The sequence below is a fragment of the Ostrinia furnacalis genome, unplaced genomic scaffold, assembly GCF_004193835.3.
Source record: "Ostrinia furnacalis isolate ACB-3 unplaced genomic scaffold, ASM419383v2 OfSCF1808, whole genome shotgun sequence".
Taxonomy (NCBI): Eukaryota; Metazoa; Arthropoda; class Insecta; order Lepidoptera; family Crambidae; genus Ostrinia; species Ostrinia furnacalis.
In genome coordinates this window covers 113,111-129,290 of record NW_021132047.1, presented here as the reverse complement: position 1 = coordinate 129,290, position 16,180 = coordinate 113,111, and the positions used below count along the sequence as shown (strand labels likewise).

General features: G+C 34.4%; 2 protein-coding genes across 2 annotated transcripts; one reads left to right on the top strand and one right to left on the bottom strand.

Moving 5' to 3' along the window:
- The first annotated feature begins 6,033 nt into the window (after positions 1-6,033).
- Positions 6,034-9,841, top strand: LOC114353791 (homeobox protein 12). The gene is made up of 3 exons (XM_028305900.1): positions 6,034-6,214; positions 6,531-6,756; positions 7,982-9,841. Exons 2-3 carry the CDS (start codon positions 6,541-6,543, stop codon positions 9,806-9,808), a joined length of 2,043 nt encoding a protein of 680 aa, XP_028161701.1. The 5' UTR covers positions 6,034-6,214; positions 6,531-6,540; the 3' UTR covers positions 9,809-9,841.
- Positions 7,833-15,521, bottom strand: LOC114353792 (prostaglandin reductase 1). The gene is made up of 6 exons (XM_028305901.1): positions 15,376-15,521; positions 12,909-13,008; positions 12,384-12,572; positions 12,008-12,126; positions 10,237-10,503; positions 7,833-10,145 (listed from the first exon to the last, which is right to left on the bottom strand). The coding sequence occupies exons 1-6, from the start codon at positions 15,479-15,481 to the stop codon at positions 9,913-9,915; spliced, it is 1,014 nt and encodes a 337-aa protein (XP_028161702.1). The 5' UTR covers positions 15,482-15,521; the 3' UTR covers positions 7,833-9,912.
- Positions 15,522-16,180: the final 659 nt, after the last annotated feature.

The following is a 16,180-nucleotide window of genomic DNA, read 5'->3' as shown; positions in this document are numbered from 1 at the left end:
CCTATATACATAAAGGAAAAAAAGGTACGGGAATTAATGTCAGAATATAAAGTCACGTACAAAAAAGCCTTATCTATGTACGTTCCACCAAGTCCAAGACAACAAAATATACAAAAGGTCTCGGAGCACACACCTATCCATATAGCTACACCTAATACAAGTCACAATACGAGATACGATATATTAGCTGAATGCTACGTCGAACCGGCCTCATTCACCCCGCCGCCGCCGGCCGCGGCGCAAGCGCACGTGTCTACGCCCGAGTCGCAGAACAAAAATACGTATGCAGATATAGCCGCCCGCACGCCGAAACGTAAACAAAAGAAACAACAGCCGCGCGATAGTTGCGAAATAAAGGAATCAGCTGCGATATCCAGCAATATCTCTGTCGATGAAGGTTCGCCGTGTGGATCGGAAATGGATGAACAAGAAAATACCAGGAAATTAATCAGTTTTAGTACTTTAATTGCAAAGATAAAAGACATTATTTTTTTGAGAAAATGTAATTTAGAGGAAAAAATTAAGTGTTCGATTTCTCTTGCAAAAGATTGGATTCTAGCATATTTTGTTGAGAGTTTTTCCGAATTAACCTGTGTTAAGCAGTTTTCCTCTCTCTTTAATGGATAGATACGTCACAAAAAATTCTTTTTTAAATATTTACCAATGGAATGCTCGTAGTATTAAAAATAAGTTAAGTTCATTTAAGCAGTTGTTGATCCAGGAAAAAATTCACGTTGCTGTTATCACTGAGACGTGGCTAGAGGAGGAGTATGAATTAAAAATTAAAAATTATAATATTTATAGACGAGATAGGGACTTGCCATACGGCGGAGTCGCAATTATGATACACAAGTCAATAAAATCAGAAAACATACAATTTATACATCCAAATTTACACTTTGAGGTCGTTAAAGTTAAAATCTACAACTGTAACATTGAATCCATTATTGGTATATATTGTCCTAATAATATACGTACTACCCAGTCCGATTGGGACTACATATTTAATTTATGTAGCGTAAAGTCTGTTATTTTGGGGGATTTTAATGGTCACCATACAAATTGGTCGAATAAAACAGATTCGAGGGGCAAACAAATATTAGATTCCGTTTTAAATAGTAACCTAATTATTTTAAATGACGGCTCTTCAACACGATTCCAAATGGTGGAGGGATCACTACGTGAATCAGCGCCAGATATTTCATTAATGTCTTCAGATTTATTTTTAGATTTCAATTGGAATGTTACCAATGAGTCGTTAGGTAGTGATCATTTAATCATTAAAATGTCGTCAAAATTATTAATCAATACATTTTTAAGGGAAAAAAGAAATTTTAAAAAGGCTGATTGGCTCTCGTACAAAAATCATTTAGAACAATCATTCTCAAACCTGGCTATCCCAGATGACCCTCAATTAGCATACGATAATTTTCTTAATATTATTAATGATGCAGCAGATTTATTTATACCATGTATTAAAATCTGTCAAAGCCCAGAAACCAAATTTACCCCTAAAGCTTTTTGGAACGCAGAATTATCGAAATCAGTTGCTGTACGTAGACGCGCCCTTGCAATGTTTAGACGCAACCCGACACCTGATAATCACACATTATTATTAGAGAAAGTCCATGAATCTCAACGGCTCATACGAATAGCTGAAAGAAAAAGTTGGCATCAATTTTGTAACTCAATTAGTGAACAATCTTCTTCAAGTGAAACTTGGGCTAAAATGAAATGGTTTAAGGGTAGATATTCAGCACAAGTTCAAGTAGATGATGACAAGGCTTGTAAACTTCTAAGAAAGTTATGTCCCGATTATGTAACACCTCCTACTCAAACTTTTGATTCCAATAATATGATAATTGAGACGCCTATAGCTTTACATGAGCTAGAAGGATGTGTAAAACCAAAGGATACTGCCCCTGGTCACGATAACATTTCTTTCTCAATGATTAAAAATATGCCTCAAAATGGAAAACTGCATTTATTAAATTTGTATAATTTGTTTTTAAACACAGGTTTTGTTCCATCACAGTGGCGAGACATAAAGATAGTTCCAATTCCAAAACCAGGTCGGAACCCTAACTCCATTTCATCGCTGCGCCCAATTTCTCTTATATCTTGTGTATGTAAAATCTTTCACTCTATAATCAATAAAAGAATAGAATGGTATCTGGAAAAAAAATTTGCATTCTCAGAATTCACTTATGGGTTTAGGAAAACAAAATCATCTTTAGACAATCTCACTCAATTAATAACGGACATACAAATAGGGTTTGCAAACAACCAAGCCACACTAGGATGTTTTATAGATATTGACAACGCTTACAATAACGTTGATCTCACAGCATTAATGAATATATTAAATAATCTCAATGTAGGATCCAAAATATGCAAATATATCTGGAATTTTTTGCAGGAAAGACATATAAATATCCAAATAGATAATACAAATGTAACTAGATATTGTGGTAGTGGCCTAGCTCAGGGTGACCCGCTATCCCCGTTACTTTTTAACATAGCTACTATAGATATTTGCAAACAAATCAAAAACGTAAGAATTACACAATATGCAGACGACTTCGTTTTATATGTATCAAGTAAAATGATAAGTCAGGGTTTAGTTGAACTGCAATCTGCATTAAATTTATTTTCAAGTTTAGTATTAAAGTTAGGCCTAGAGGTTTCATCAGCGAAAAGTAAACTCTGCATTTTTAAAAAAGGACCTTTTGGAGGATTCGTGGATCTTAAAATTAATAATACTTCAATAGAAATAGTTCAACAGGTTAAATACTTGGGCCTCTGGTTAGATCGTGCCCTTAGATGGGGCAAACATTTAAATGAATTAAAAGAGAAATGTTTAAAATTCCTGAATATTTTTAAAGTTTTGGCAGGATCTGGGTGGGGTATACATCAGAAACATTTAAGAAATATCTATATAGCTACTGTCCGCAGCCGAATGGACTATGGCTGTTTCTTGTATGATGATTCCTCCAAAGCTCACTTAAATAAATTGATTTCAGTGCAAAACACAGCAATGAGAATCGTAGGTGGTTTTATTAAAAGTACGCCAATCCATGTTATGGAGAGCGAATTATCACTACAACCATTGCACGTTCGTAGAAGATATCTCGGCTATAAATATTACTTAAAAAATAGATCTCTGACTGCTAATCCAATTGTTCACTCCATTGAGAGTCTTGCCAACCTCTGTCGAAGTAACAAATGGAAAAGAACTAAAACTCCTCTTTTGGTGACAGTCAGTGATTCTTTCCAAGAGTTAGCAGTACATAATACCTCACTTTTAGATATGTTTACATTGGATGTATGGGTTAGTTACATTAATATGGCGCACATTGTAAGACCTTATATTGCTAATGTTGATAAACCAAAACGACTTTGCAACTCAGAGCAACTAAAATCAACTGTTTATGATTTATTTAATACAGAATATAATGAATACTACTATGTATTTACAGATGGCTCCAAAGACTTAGGTGATTCAGGTGCTGCTATATACGACCCTCAGTTAAATATTAATGCTAAATTCAAAATTACTTCAAAATTATCTATTATGCACATTGAACTAATTGCCATTGCCGAAGCACTGTCTTACATCTTATCTATTAACGACAGAGTTCAGTTTGTACTGTTTACTGATTCAAGAAGCGCTTTGCAACATTTGGCTCGGTGCACCTCGACTTTTCGAGGCATCCCGATTGCCTATGTTATCCTGAAACTCATTGTAGAAATACAAAACCAGTCAAAGAAAATACTTCTTCAGTGGATTCCATCCCATTGTGGTATCTCTCACAATGAAACAGTAGACAGATTGGCAAGGGAAGCTTCTACAGATGGATGTCTTATACCGACACTTCCATTCTTCACTGAATGTTTACATTTGGCTAAGAGACAGTGTTACGAATTGTGGAAGGAACATTTTGATAAGAGATCGAGAGATGCTGGTATTTGGTATAGAACAATACAACCAGAACCATTAAGTATTCCTTGGATTGACAACTGCTTAAGTAGAGAAGAATCAGTAATAGCATTAAGAATTCGTTCCGGACACATTCCGCTAAATAAATTCGCTTATATGATGAGAAAGTCCGAGACGCCTAATTGTAGTGAGTGCAATGTAATTGAAGATGTTTATCATATCTTGATGGAATGTGTCCGCAACGAGCAATTTAGAATTAATTTACAGTTCTCTTGTGAAATTTTGTGGAATGTCGGGGGATGTAATAGTGTTATGGCTTTTCCTCTATCAAAGGAAGCCAGAGCACTATACAAATTGGTCAGAGTGGGTTTGAAACGGAGGTAACTCTGCTCAAACTCATTCATGTAACTAAAATGTATCTGTACGGAGCGACATGGTCGCCTAATGTTGATCAAGCTCCTTAAATTAAGATTAAAAAAAAAAAAAAAAAAACTGTTTAAGTATTATTTAGTTTGAAGTTTAATTGTTATTGATTTAAGACCTTGTGTAAAGACACTTAATGTGCAATAAAAAATTGAATTTGAAATAAATAAAACTGAATATTATANAAATAAATAAATAAATAAATAAACGAACAGACGACAGTAAAGTAAACTATGGGATTTTATGTAGGATGTAAATAGGTGCTATTTTAAAACAAAAAAATAGAGTCATTTGACTGTATGTACAAATAAAATGCATGATGAAATTTAATACCTACCCAGTCAATGTAATGTTAACAATGATAGGCAGGCAGGCAAGCTTTTGTGCGCCATCACCATAACATGATTAATAAGTAAATTGTGTACTAAAGACACGATTACTGCCCGGCCTTGATTGAGATTGTAGCTTTAAGATGAGCAATCTTCTACTTAAAGCTAAAAATCTCAATTCAGAATAAGTTTCTTTTTGAAAATGTATCTTTTAAAAGATCAAAATAATAAAATGGGCACGGCCCATCCCAGAGCCCAGAATGGTCTTGTGCCCTTAGACTAGGCGCAAACCATCGATTTTTAGTTGGCCGATAGTTGTGCCCTATTTTAAATTGTATGAAGAATCGGCCAAACCAAAGTGTGCGCACTTCCATACATGCCCATACTGATCAACTGCCCGACTTAACTACCGGCCGACGAAAAATCGATGGTCTGCGCTTAGGCTTACTCTAGCTCAGGAGTCTCCAAACTGAAGCCTTGGAAGCTTGGGAAGCCTAAGCAAAAATAAGCATAGTCTTAAGCTGTCGCGGGCCGGATTGATGGCAGTGGCGGGCCGGATATGACCCGCGGGTCGTAGATTATTTATTAAATACGCCAATGGATACCAGCATAGAGTAAGTCGAGCCTCATAAAGTTAGCCATGTGAAAGGTGAAAGGTCGTCGAGACTAAACTAGAGTTCTAAGATCGGTAGCTGTGGCACTGCAAATTGAAAATAAGTCTACTTATTCAGTATCTAGGTGCCTTAAAGTTTACAGAGCATCTTTCTAAGACACTTAATTATTATTAGGTAATGTTCATTGCTTTGCTTACCTGATAAGCAGCACGTGATCCGAGATGCATATATTATAATGTTATTATTTTGCCGGTAAGGGGCCATTCATTATTGCATAATTTTAACTTTGCGCGTTTTGTTTAATCTCGCAGTGGATAAACGGAGAGGAGCATTATTTCGGCGAAATGTCATTAAACTTCTTGGCGGGAAAGTGAAGTATCGTGTTCAGTTCAGCGCGGTTGTGTAATCACTAGTCGAATATACTGTACTTACTTAACTAACTAAAGGATTAATTATTATTATAACAATTGAGTGTACTAAGCACATGAAACGGTGTAACATCGGTTTTAAAGTTATCTCAAGAAGTATTTTTACTGAAACTAAAGGTCATTTTTGAAACGCTTTTTTACAAGTTTATGGTCAGCAAAATAAAGACTGAAAGCAATAACGTAAAATAAAAACTGTTTAACGTAATGCCTTTTCCTGCAAAGGAACACAAAAAAAATCTGTGGTTTGTGGTTGCTTGACTTTGACATTAATGACATTGACACACAGCTTGACATTATTGACATTAACTCTGTAGTCTGTGGTTGCTTGGCTTGAGTTGATTGTTGCTTGATGTGTGTAATTATTTAATAATGAATCCGTGAAAAAATAAATTATTGCTATCTAGCACTCTATGAGAACAATAAATTGAGACAAAATAATAATAACATCTGTGTGTAGTAGAAAAACTTTGTTTGGAAGAGGTTAGTTTTTTCTTTCTTTTTGTCCTTTCTTCCTGTTTCATTATTCTATTCAATAAAAGCTGCATTTTATTACTTTTTAGAAACTAAACAATATTAAAGACGGTTTAAAGTACTAAGGTTGCTTCATAACAAGTTTTTTAGATTGGTAAAAATAGGAAATCAATTTAGAGGAACTTACTCCAAACTGTTTGACAAATATCTTTAATTTATGAACTTTATAATCAACCTTTTTATGTTCTTTGGGAGCACTTGGGAGACTTGGGAGAATTGGAATTCAGGTGGGTAAATGTTGATGAATTTTTGTTTGTGCTTTCAGCTTCACAATCATGGGAGGATCCAAATGCACATATCGCAACTGTAGCGTGAGGTCTGGTACCAAAGACGTTCATATGTTTCATTATCCTGTGTATGACAAAAAGAGATGTCACCAATGGCTGGTCAACGCGCAAAAATTTGAATTTCTCAACCTAAAAGTGTCTCAGTTAAGGAACAGAATTGTTTGCCAGCATCACTTCAAAGATGAATGTTTTATGAATTATCTGGTAAGTTTTAACCTGAATTTAACTATGTATCCTAAGCAATTGTATAAATAGACCAAATGTTGCTAAGATTCCTTTAGAGGTTGCCAAAAGCAATATGTTATTGTTTAAACTTCATATCATTACCAATCCAAATTTTGACTTGGGTATTAGTATCAGCAGGCCTGTTTATCTCCGCGAGTTTACATCGAAAACAAAACACGCACGATGGCCCACCTACAGGATACTATTCGACAAGGCCTCACATACGAGCGAACATTGACTCATGCACGCGTATTCATGTGTATGATGGAAGAAAATAAAGAAAATAGTGTACTAAATACTGTGCAGTATTTAACTGCCTAAATAAGTAATAATAAAAACACAGAATGTACTTTTTTAAGTTGCCTCAAGACACTGAGAGGTAAATAAGTAGTTAATATTATTCATGATAATTCATGCTAAATCATGTATTTCCTCCGCCATTTTCCGCAGTTTGGCACCTCACGTCACATCATTTTACCGAAGTCAGCCCTATAGCTTCGGCGCAGTGCCGGTCACTGACGTTTGTCAACAAAATGGTGCTTGACTCTGCAGACAGGCTAAATTACACCATATTGTTAATGACATTGTGAGCATACATTTTTTTAAATACCTTTGCGAAGTAAAAGTTAGTTTGTTTATTCAATTATAATATGACTGCGATTGATCTGACATTATTTAAGTGAAAATTATTTTTTATGTAAATGAAATTTGATAAGTTTGATTTATAATTTTGCATGCCAAAAGGTGGAAGATGGAGATACTAAAATACTTGTAATACCTACATTTACCCATGTTCGCAAAATAAATATATTTGATTTGATTTGATTTGAAAACTTCTGTACGTAGTACTTATTATTATTCTGTGGTATTAGGTAATCAATCAGTTTTGCCTTATAAATAGCTATTAGACATTTAACAATTGATAGAGTTTAATATACTTACATATGTAAAATAAATATCTAAATGTAGTTTATCTCTGATGATTCTGCATAATATTGTCCTAAATTAATAAGTTGTGTAAGAAACAATATTTTTTAAAGCAAAATAAAAAAAAATCAAAATCAAAAAATATTTATTCAGTTTAGACACAAGTGGCACTTATAAAAACAAAGACTCATAAAGTATTTAAACTGGGAGAATAAGCTTATGCTTATTGTGATTTGATGATAACATTTTCTTTACACAATGTTTTAATTAATTTCAGAAAGAACGACTGACTCATTATGCCATACCTACGGAAGATGGGCCTTACTGTGACTCTAGTAACACTTCAGATGAGCAATCAACAATGGAAGCTAATGCTGCTGTTAATGTGTACTCTCTTATACTAAACGATAGTGAGAATGTTCCAAACAAGTATGTTAATAAAAGTAAGTCCTCAATTATTTACGCAGATTTTCTCACCAATGGTGATACCTGGGAAAAGCAGTCATTGAATGAAACAATATGGAACAATAAAGTTGTCACTAATGAACTTAAATCGGAGACTAAAAGTAGTCAAAATACTTATGATACACTGAAAGAGGAATACATTGAAAATACTTTTAATACTCTGCCCACTGAAAGCAATATAGAACTGAACACAAAAATATCAGAATTTGAAAATGCAACGCTACCTGACATTAGTACAACAAATGAGGTTTCAGAGCAAATAACAAGAGTTTCAACTCGTAGCAAAAGGTCAAATAAAGGCAAGAAGCCTGTCACTGATGTATTTACCATTTCAAATAATGAATTTAAAAATTTGCTTGATAATCAAGGGTCAGTTAATGTTATTACGAATCAGGAAACCTATAACAATATTCCTTTAAATCAAGATTTGAATGAATTACTTTTAAACCAAGAGAATAATAATATGATAGCCAATATGAACAACTTTAATACATTCACTAATGTAGTTATTGAACAGCCAACCGATTTAAACTTAAAATGGCCACAAAAGGAAGACCATACAATGACTTCTGAAAATAATTATGGCCACATTCAACAACCCTCAGAAATTCAGTATCCTGAAACATCTACTCAATTTCATGAAAATATGTTAGTTTTGAAAGGTCCCTCGGGTTACAGAAATCCATATGACCCAGTAGATAACTTTGAAGAAAAGTACGACATTAAAGACAATTGTATTATAAATAATAGCACAGAAGTACAGCAACAAGAAATTCGAAATCAGGAAAAAAATTCAAATAAAACTAAAAAACCTAAAATCAAGATACTATGTGACAAAAAAATCACAGGCCCTATCAAAATAAGTGATAAACTGGAACCTGTTCCAGTATCCCTGGTAATACCAATCAAAAAAGAAAAAATAAGTTATTTACAACCAGATATTACAAATAATACACAACAAACAATTAGTACCACTGAAGTAATCCCAAAGAAAGTTGATGAATTTAAAAATATAGTGGTAGATAATAAATCAAGGCCTTTAAAAGTACAAAATAAAAAAGGCATGAAAATAAGAGAAATAATTCCCAAACCACCTGCAATAAAAAATAAAATTTCACCTGAGAGGGTTGCTGCTATAGAAAAGAAGAGAAATTTTAATAAAAAGTTGCGTGATATAATAGAAACATGTTTAGAAAAACTAGATGAACACGATAAAAATGCTGAAAACGTTGCAGATAGTCCAAAGAGAAAGGAGTTGAAAGAAAAAGTTAGTTCCAAACAAAATATTGGTTCCTACCTCTCAAAAGAAGCTGAATTGCCAGATAGACATGAATATACTATGAAATTCATAGAAGCCAGAATGCAGCGTATGGAAAATATTTTAATAGATAAAATAGATCAAAACTCTAAAAAAATTGCTGAGTTACAAAAGTGTGTAAACCAAAAATCTCAGCCTCGTAAATCAACTGCCACACAGACATCGTGTAAGGAAGAATCATACAAAAAACAACTTTACCAAGAGCTGTCAAAGTTTTTAAGTCCTGATGCTAATAGTTTAATTTATGAAGAGTTGTTCATAAATAAATATGACCAAAAAAATTCGAACCAACCTGCTCCTAAGCGACGCAAACGCAGGTGATTAAGGTTTAATAAGGTGTGGTGTTGTATTGAATATGCTTTAATAATGTTATATGTATATATTATATTTATTATAATCATTAAGATAGCTTAATAAAAATGTTTTTATGACACTTTGACGAGACTCTTTCCTGTATTCATCCCTGTAAATAATCCAAGGAAAGCTTCAACTGCTGCTTCAAAGCCATCATAGGTGTGTTCTCGGTATTTTAGCTTGCCCTCTTTAACCCACTGCAGATTTTGTTTAATTCCTTCCATTGTTTGATCAGCAAATCTGTTGACTTGAAATCCTTCTATTTTTAATTGTTTGCCGACAACGAATGGCTGTATTATAGTTGCTGAAACAGAACCAATTTTTTAAATACCTACTCTTTTTGGCGAAAATTATCTTGTTTATAGTGATCAGGTATAAATGTTTTATAAGTTTACCTTTTCGTTTTTCTGGATCAGTTTCATTGTAACTAGCAATAGCCCCGCAAACGGCCACTCTCCCGTAGTTGTTCATTTGGGACAGGACCATACTACTGATTTCCCCACCAACATTGTCGAAGTAACAGTCTACGCCATTAGGAGCGTTTTCTTTTAGGAATTGTTGAATATTATCAGTTTTGTAATTACTGGCCGCGTCAAATCCAAGCTCTTTCACAAGCCATTCGCATTTCTCGTCTGACCCAGCGAAGCCAACCACGCGACAACCTGGAATCAGAATTACAGTTTTATGAATACTTAAGTATTTCTCTAAAATTAAGATCCTGCCTCAAAATAAAATCCGAAAATAAAAAACTCATAAAACTCATTTATTTCTGTAAATAGGCTTAAAAAAAGCACTTTTACACGTCCCAGTATTAACCCTACCACTGCTTCAGGACAATAAATGGGCCAGTGCTGAGAAGAAGCAGCGCAAGAAACTCAGTCACTATTGTCAGCCTCTTTTTCAAAGGTTTACATGCTTTAAAATGTACAAAGTTATAAATATTTATGCGAGCTAGGCAGTAAAGTATCCCAAACATTTTTATCTTTTAAATAATCATCGACTTTATAGTAGCCCTTTTTCATTAAGGTACTTTTAATAAGTAGATACAATACAACCCGATCAAGTTAACTGCGCACCTCGTTGGAATGCGACTCCCTCGCACTCACCCGCACACCTCGCATTCGCCCCGCGCGTACCAGTGTCGATGTCGCAGGCAAATTGTATGATTCCGCATTTTACAAACGGCGTCGTCAGTTTACAAACGCTCGCTGTTCTATGAAATGCCGAAGGCAAATTGGCGACTCGTTCAATTGATAAAATTTCGACTATGATTGTTGCAATAGGGTGACCATCATAAAACACATGTTGGACAAATCAGACTTAATTTTAGAAATCAGGTAGGTATCTATTCAGATAAGACAAACCTAAAATACTAGCTACTCCTAAAGTAATTAAAATATTTTCGTGATAAAAACAACACTAAACTAATTTAATTAAACTATTGACGTACGTACCTATAGGTAGGTACCTACATAAACCTATGACATAAAATGAGTTTCGATAGTCAGTCCTTTAATTCTTACATTTTAATTATACCTAGAAGAAGTCTAGAAGACAACACAATATTTTTTAAACCAATAATATTCCGCAGCAGTCCACCACTAGTCCGAGCACCAGATTCCATAGTCACCTTAGCGTTTTTTACGTGCCGGATAACCTCAAAAACTATTTCATTTTTCCATAGCTTTTTCACTGCTCCTATTTATGAATCGTAAAATATTTTTAATTCACTAAGTATAATCAATGTCTTTTTATGTGAAAAGTCCTTTTAATATGTAGAATTTGCACTGTTTTCTGTATCACAACACCACGACTCGACGCCATTTTTCTTGTTTTAATTAGCAGCGCCTCGCGTGGTAAGAAAAAGAACTAAATACTTCAATTTGCCGCGGCATTTTGTAAACAGCAATTGAATTGGCTATCAAATGTTTTGGCATATTATAAAGTGCCCAGGCAATTTACATTTGCCTTCGGCATTTCATAGAGCAGCGAACGTTTGTGAACTGACGGACGACGCCGTTTGTAAAATGCGGAATCATACAATTTGCCTGCGACATCGATGTGACGTCACGTCTGCCAGGTGCGCAGTTAACTCGACCTCGTTTTAATCTGCAATAAAAAAAACAGTTCTTTTCTCATTTCAAGTTTTTAGGTTTTTCTTTTTACCTAATATTTTTGCAATTTGTCCCACATGTAAGCCCACAGCGCCGGCAGCTCCTGAAATGGCGAGGGTCTCTCCTGCCTTGGGATTACAGATTGAGGTAAGGCCGAAGTATGCAGTATTTCTGTAAATGTCAGAAAATGTCGAGTAACGTAGCGTAGCTTAGATCATATTGTTGTAAGTATTTGTATTTTGTAATGTACTTATGACTTAGCTCAAAATCCGAAATAGAATTTAACGCAATAATCGTAGATGAAAGCGATTGTATTTATTGATGTAGTAGTTTTGAATTTTTAGAATTATGCCCAGCGGTGGACTATTTGTTATTTTGTTTAGCGTATTAGAATGTCTTAAATAATTTAATAATTAAAACATTACTACCCAACTCTTCCACAAACGCCGAGTCCCAAAGACACGGGTAATTCTCCAAAATCGGGTAAGCGGTACAGATAAGGCTTTTGGTTAGAAAATTTCGAGTTTTCCGGGTTCACGACGGTGTGTGTTCGCCAGCCAAAATGTCCCATGACCCAAGCACCAACGGGATAATCAGGGTTTCTGCTCTCTGTTACTCTGAAAGAAAAAAGTTAGGTTTATACTTACTTATTGTCTTTTACGTTTTGATTCGTTACAAATCAAAATTTTAGATCCAAATTCCAATGAAGCCACGATAGCCGAACGGTGTGAAGGGGTCGGACTGGCCGACTCGTGATCCGTGGAACGCGGGTTCGGTCCCCGCCGCCGCTCGACTATTGTGGTGAGTTCACTCGTGATACAAGCAATTCAATCAACAATTTAGTTCAGTACGAGGGGCTAACGGGACTATTAGTAATAATTTGTGTAATTACAAATTACTAATAATTTAAAAAAATGAGGCCATTATGCTTATCCTGCTGGATACCAACTTACTTCGCTACTTGACCTCCGATCATGTCACATGGGTAAATAGCGCCGAGTTTTACTCTTTGATAGGGGTCAACGCTGAAGTATGCTGCTTCTGCTAGAAATTCTGGAAATAATTTTATTGTAGGTATGTAAAATAAGTAAAGTAAATAATAATTAAGGTAGAATTCATTATTTACTTTGTAAACTGTAATATTAGTCCAGTCATTATAGTAAGTTCACCTCGGAATTCGAGATACCCAGCTGTAAGTCTGTAAATACGTGTATAAGGTGTAAGCAACTATTAAAAGACAATGCCGGAAATTGGCGTCTTTTTTTTTTCGCGCGGCCATCGACCAAACCTTGTTTTTTTATTACAAAATAGTATAATAAACCAAACTTACTATGACATGTATACCTCTTAACTCAGTCTGAACTGAGTTACGAGCATTAGAAGTTTGATGATTTTCATACTAGATTTGCTTTTTGCGCGCAGGTTTTGTAAGAAATTGCAACAAAATAGTGACATTGTATGTGTAAACAAACAATGTCATCCATTATCAGTATGCAGCAGAATCAGCGCAATAAAAAAATAGCGCAATATTTTGTTGCAATTTCTTACAAAACTTGCGCGCAAAACTAGATTTGCTTTTTGCGCGCAGGTTTTGTAAGAAATTGCAACAAAATAGTGACATTGTATGTGTAAACAAACAATGTCATCCATTATCAGTATGCAGCAGAATCAGCGCAATAAAAAAATAGCGCAATATTTTGTTGCAATTTCTTACAAAACTTGCGCGCAAAAAGCAAATCTAGTATGAAAATCATCAAACTTCTAATGCTCGTAACTCAGTTCAGACTGAGTTTAGAGGTATACATGCCATAGTAAGTTTGGTTTATTACACTATGGTGTAATCAAAAAACAAAGTTTGGTCGATGGCCGCGCGAAAAAAAAAAGACGCCACCTTCCGTACAAAATCTGGCATTGCCATTTCAAGGTCAACGGTCACAAAAATCGTTTTTTTGCGCTTTTTTTTGAAATATCTCATTTCCTATGGGTTTTTTGCTATTTGTATTTATTATCAATATTGTAGAATACTAAATTCTCTACAAATTTTGTTTAATTTTTTTTTATACGATGAACCGTTTTCGAGATAGAGGGCGGAGAGCGCGCGTCACTGCATCACTTCAGGTCAACTTAAGCGGTTTAGATTTTTCATACAAAAGGATTTTCCCGCTAATTCCCGTGGGGATTTCGGGAATTCCTTGTTGTAACTAAGCTTTAAGTTTACTAAGGTACCTACATGCCAAATTTCAAGCGTCTAACTTCCGATAAGCGTTTAGATTTTTCATACAAAAGGATTTTCCCGCTAATTTCTGTTACCGTGGGAATTCCTAAGTATACTATAACCTGCCCAGGTGTATGAAGAATAATTGTACCAAGTTTAGTTAAAATCCGTCGAGTAGTTTTTGTTTCTATAAGGAACATAAAGACGGACAGACAAAAATTTTACTGATTGCATTTTTGGCATCAGTATCGATCACTAATCACCCCCTGATAGTTATTTTGAAAATATATTTCATGTATAGAATTGACCTCTCTACAGTTTTATTATAAGTACTAGCGGCCGCCCTCTATCTCGAAAACGGTTCACCGTATAAAAAATTTTTTTGAACATAATTTGCAGAGAATTTTGTATTCTACAATATTGATAATAAATACAAATAGCAAAAAACCCATAGGAAATGAGATATTTCCAAAAAAAGCGCAAAAAGCCGATTTTTGTGACCTTTGACCTTAAAATTTAATAGTTGCTTACACCCTACCATATGTTTTGAGACAACTTTTAGGGTGTCAATACAAGTATTTACAGACTTACAGCTGGGTATCTCGAATTCCGAGATTCTTACCTAATTTAAGCTTATATGACTGGACTATATTACAGAATATGAATAACATAAGGTAAACTTTTCCCCATTGGGTCTTCAATGTGGAAAAAAATCTAGGTACCTACATTCGTTCCAGTTCCAGACAAACAAGATCAAGTTAAAAAATAAACTAGGACGACTTATTGAATTTTGAATATGAATGGTAATTTATGTTAATCATTGTTCTGTTCTGATCGTAATTTTTAGGTTATTTATAAACTTTTTTGTTAAAACTTAACGTAAGTAACCCAAAGTGAAATAGTTTTTGTCTTTTCAAATAACTCTTGTAAGATAAGTGACTCTACATAGATTACCTGCCTATCAGCGCAGATAAAAATCAGCTTAGATAAAGAAAGAAAGCGGAATTTTACTCAAAAACGTTTTTTTATTGCAGTTAATTTTAACGTGTAGGTAGGTACTTAGTTAACACTTCAAACAATTGTTTATTATTGTTTTTGTCAGAATGTGTTTATTTTCTTAAAAAAACTAAAATTAACGCATAAATATACCTAACATTTGAGCGTTTATTTAGTTTAATTTCATACATTTTCTTGTTTCAACTTACCGTTTTCTTGTAAAGCTGGTAATTCTTCTTCAACGATTTGAAAATCACTTTCCTTGGGTTCCCCGACAAATGGAGTCACAACCGTGTATTTCTTTGCCACCACCATGTTGATTCAACGATCGGCTTTTCTATACTGATTCAGACAATACTCAAGTGTCTTCTCTCTTATCAATAAGTTAAACAACGCGGGAAGTTTAAAATGTAAATCAGACGCGAAGATGGCCAAATCACCAACTTTCTCGAGGTATTGAAATAAATATGGAAATCTCTACATTACTAACGTAAAACGTTTAGTTTACTATAACTACAATAGCTATGTAATTAATAACAGTCCCATTCTTTTCATTAAAAAAGTATTTAAGTGAGTATGTTTATATCCGTTGTCTAGTACCCATAGTACAAGCTTTGCTTAGTTTGGGACTAGAAGCGTAGTGGAAATGTCCAAGGATATTTTAATTTATTTAGAAATTATAATAACACACACTTGCTTTAAAAATTGAATATTATGTAGTACTAGCGGCCGCCCGCGACTTCGTACGCGTGGATCCCGTTTTACCCCCTTCATCTATCTTACGCGGTTTAGATTTTTTCATACAAATGTTTTTTCCCGCTAACTCCCGTTCCCTTGAGAATTTTGCAATATCCTGTTGTAACTAAGCTTTAAATTTACTAAGGTACCTGCATGCCAAATTTCAAGCGTCTATCTTACGTGGCTTAGATTTTTTCATACAAATGTTTTTTCTCGCTAATTCCCGTTCCCGTAGGAATTTTGCAATATCCTGTTATAACTAAGCTTTAAGTTTAC

Coding starts and splice junctions, on each gene's coding strand:
- LOC114353791 (XM_028305900.1), top strand. CDS start 6,541: ATGGGAGGATCCAAATGCACATATCGCAACTGTAGCGTGAGGTCTGGT. Junction 6,757..7,981: donor AATGTTTTATGAATTATCTG/GTAAGTTTTAAC, acceptor AATTAATTTCAG/AAAGAACGACTGACTCATTA.
- LOC114353792 (XM_028305901.1), bottom strand. CDS start 15,481: ATGGTGGTGGCAAAGAAATACACGGTTGTGACTCCATTTGTCGGGGAA. Junction 12,573..12,908: donor ATCGGAGGTCAAGTAGCGAA/GTAAGTTGGTAT, acceptor TTTTTCTTTCAG/AGTAACAGAGAGCAGAAACC. Junction 10,146..10,236: donor TGATCCAGAAAAACGAAAAG/GTAAACTTATAA, acceptor GTTCTGTTTCAG/CAACTATAATACAGCCATTC.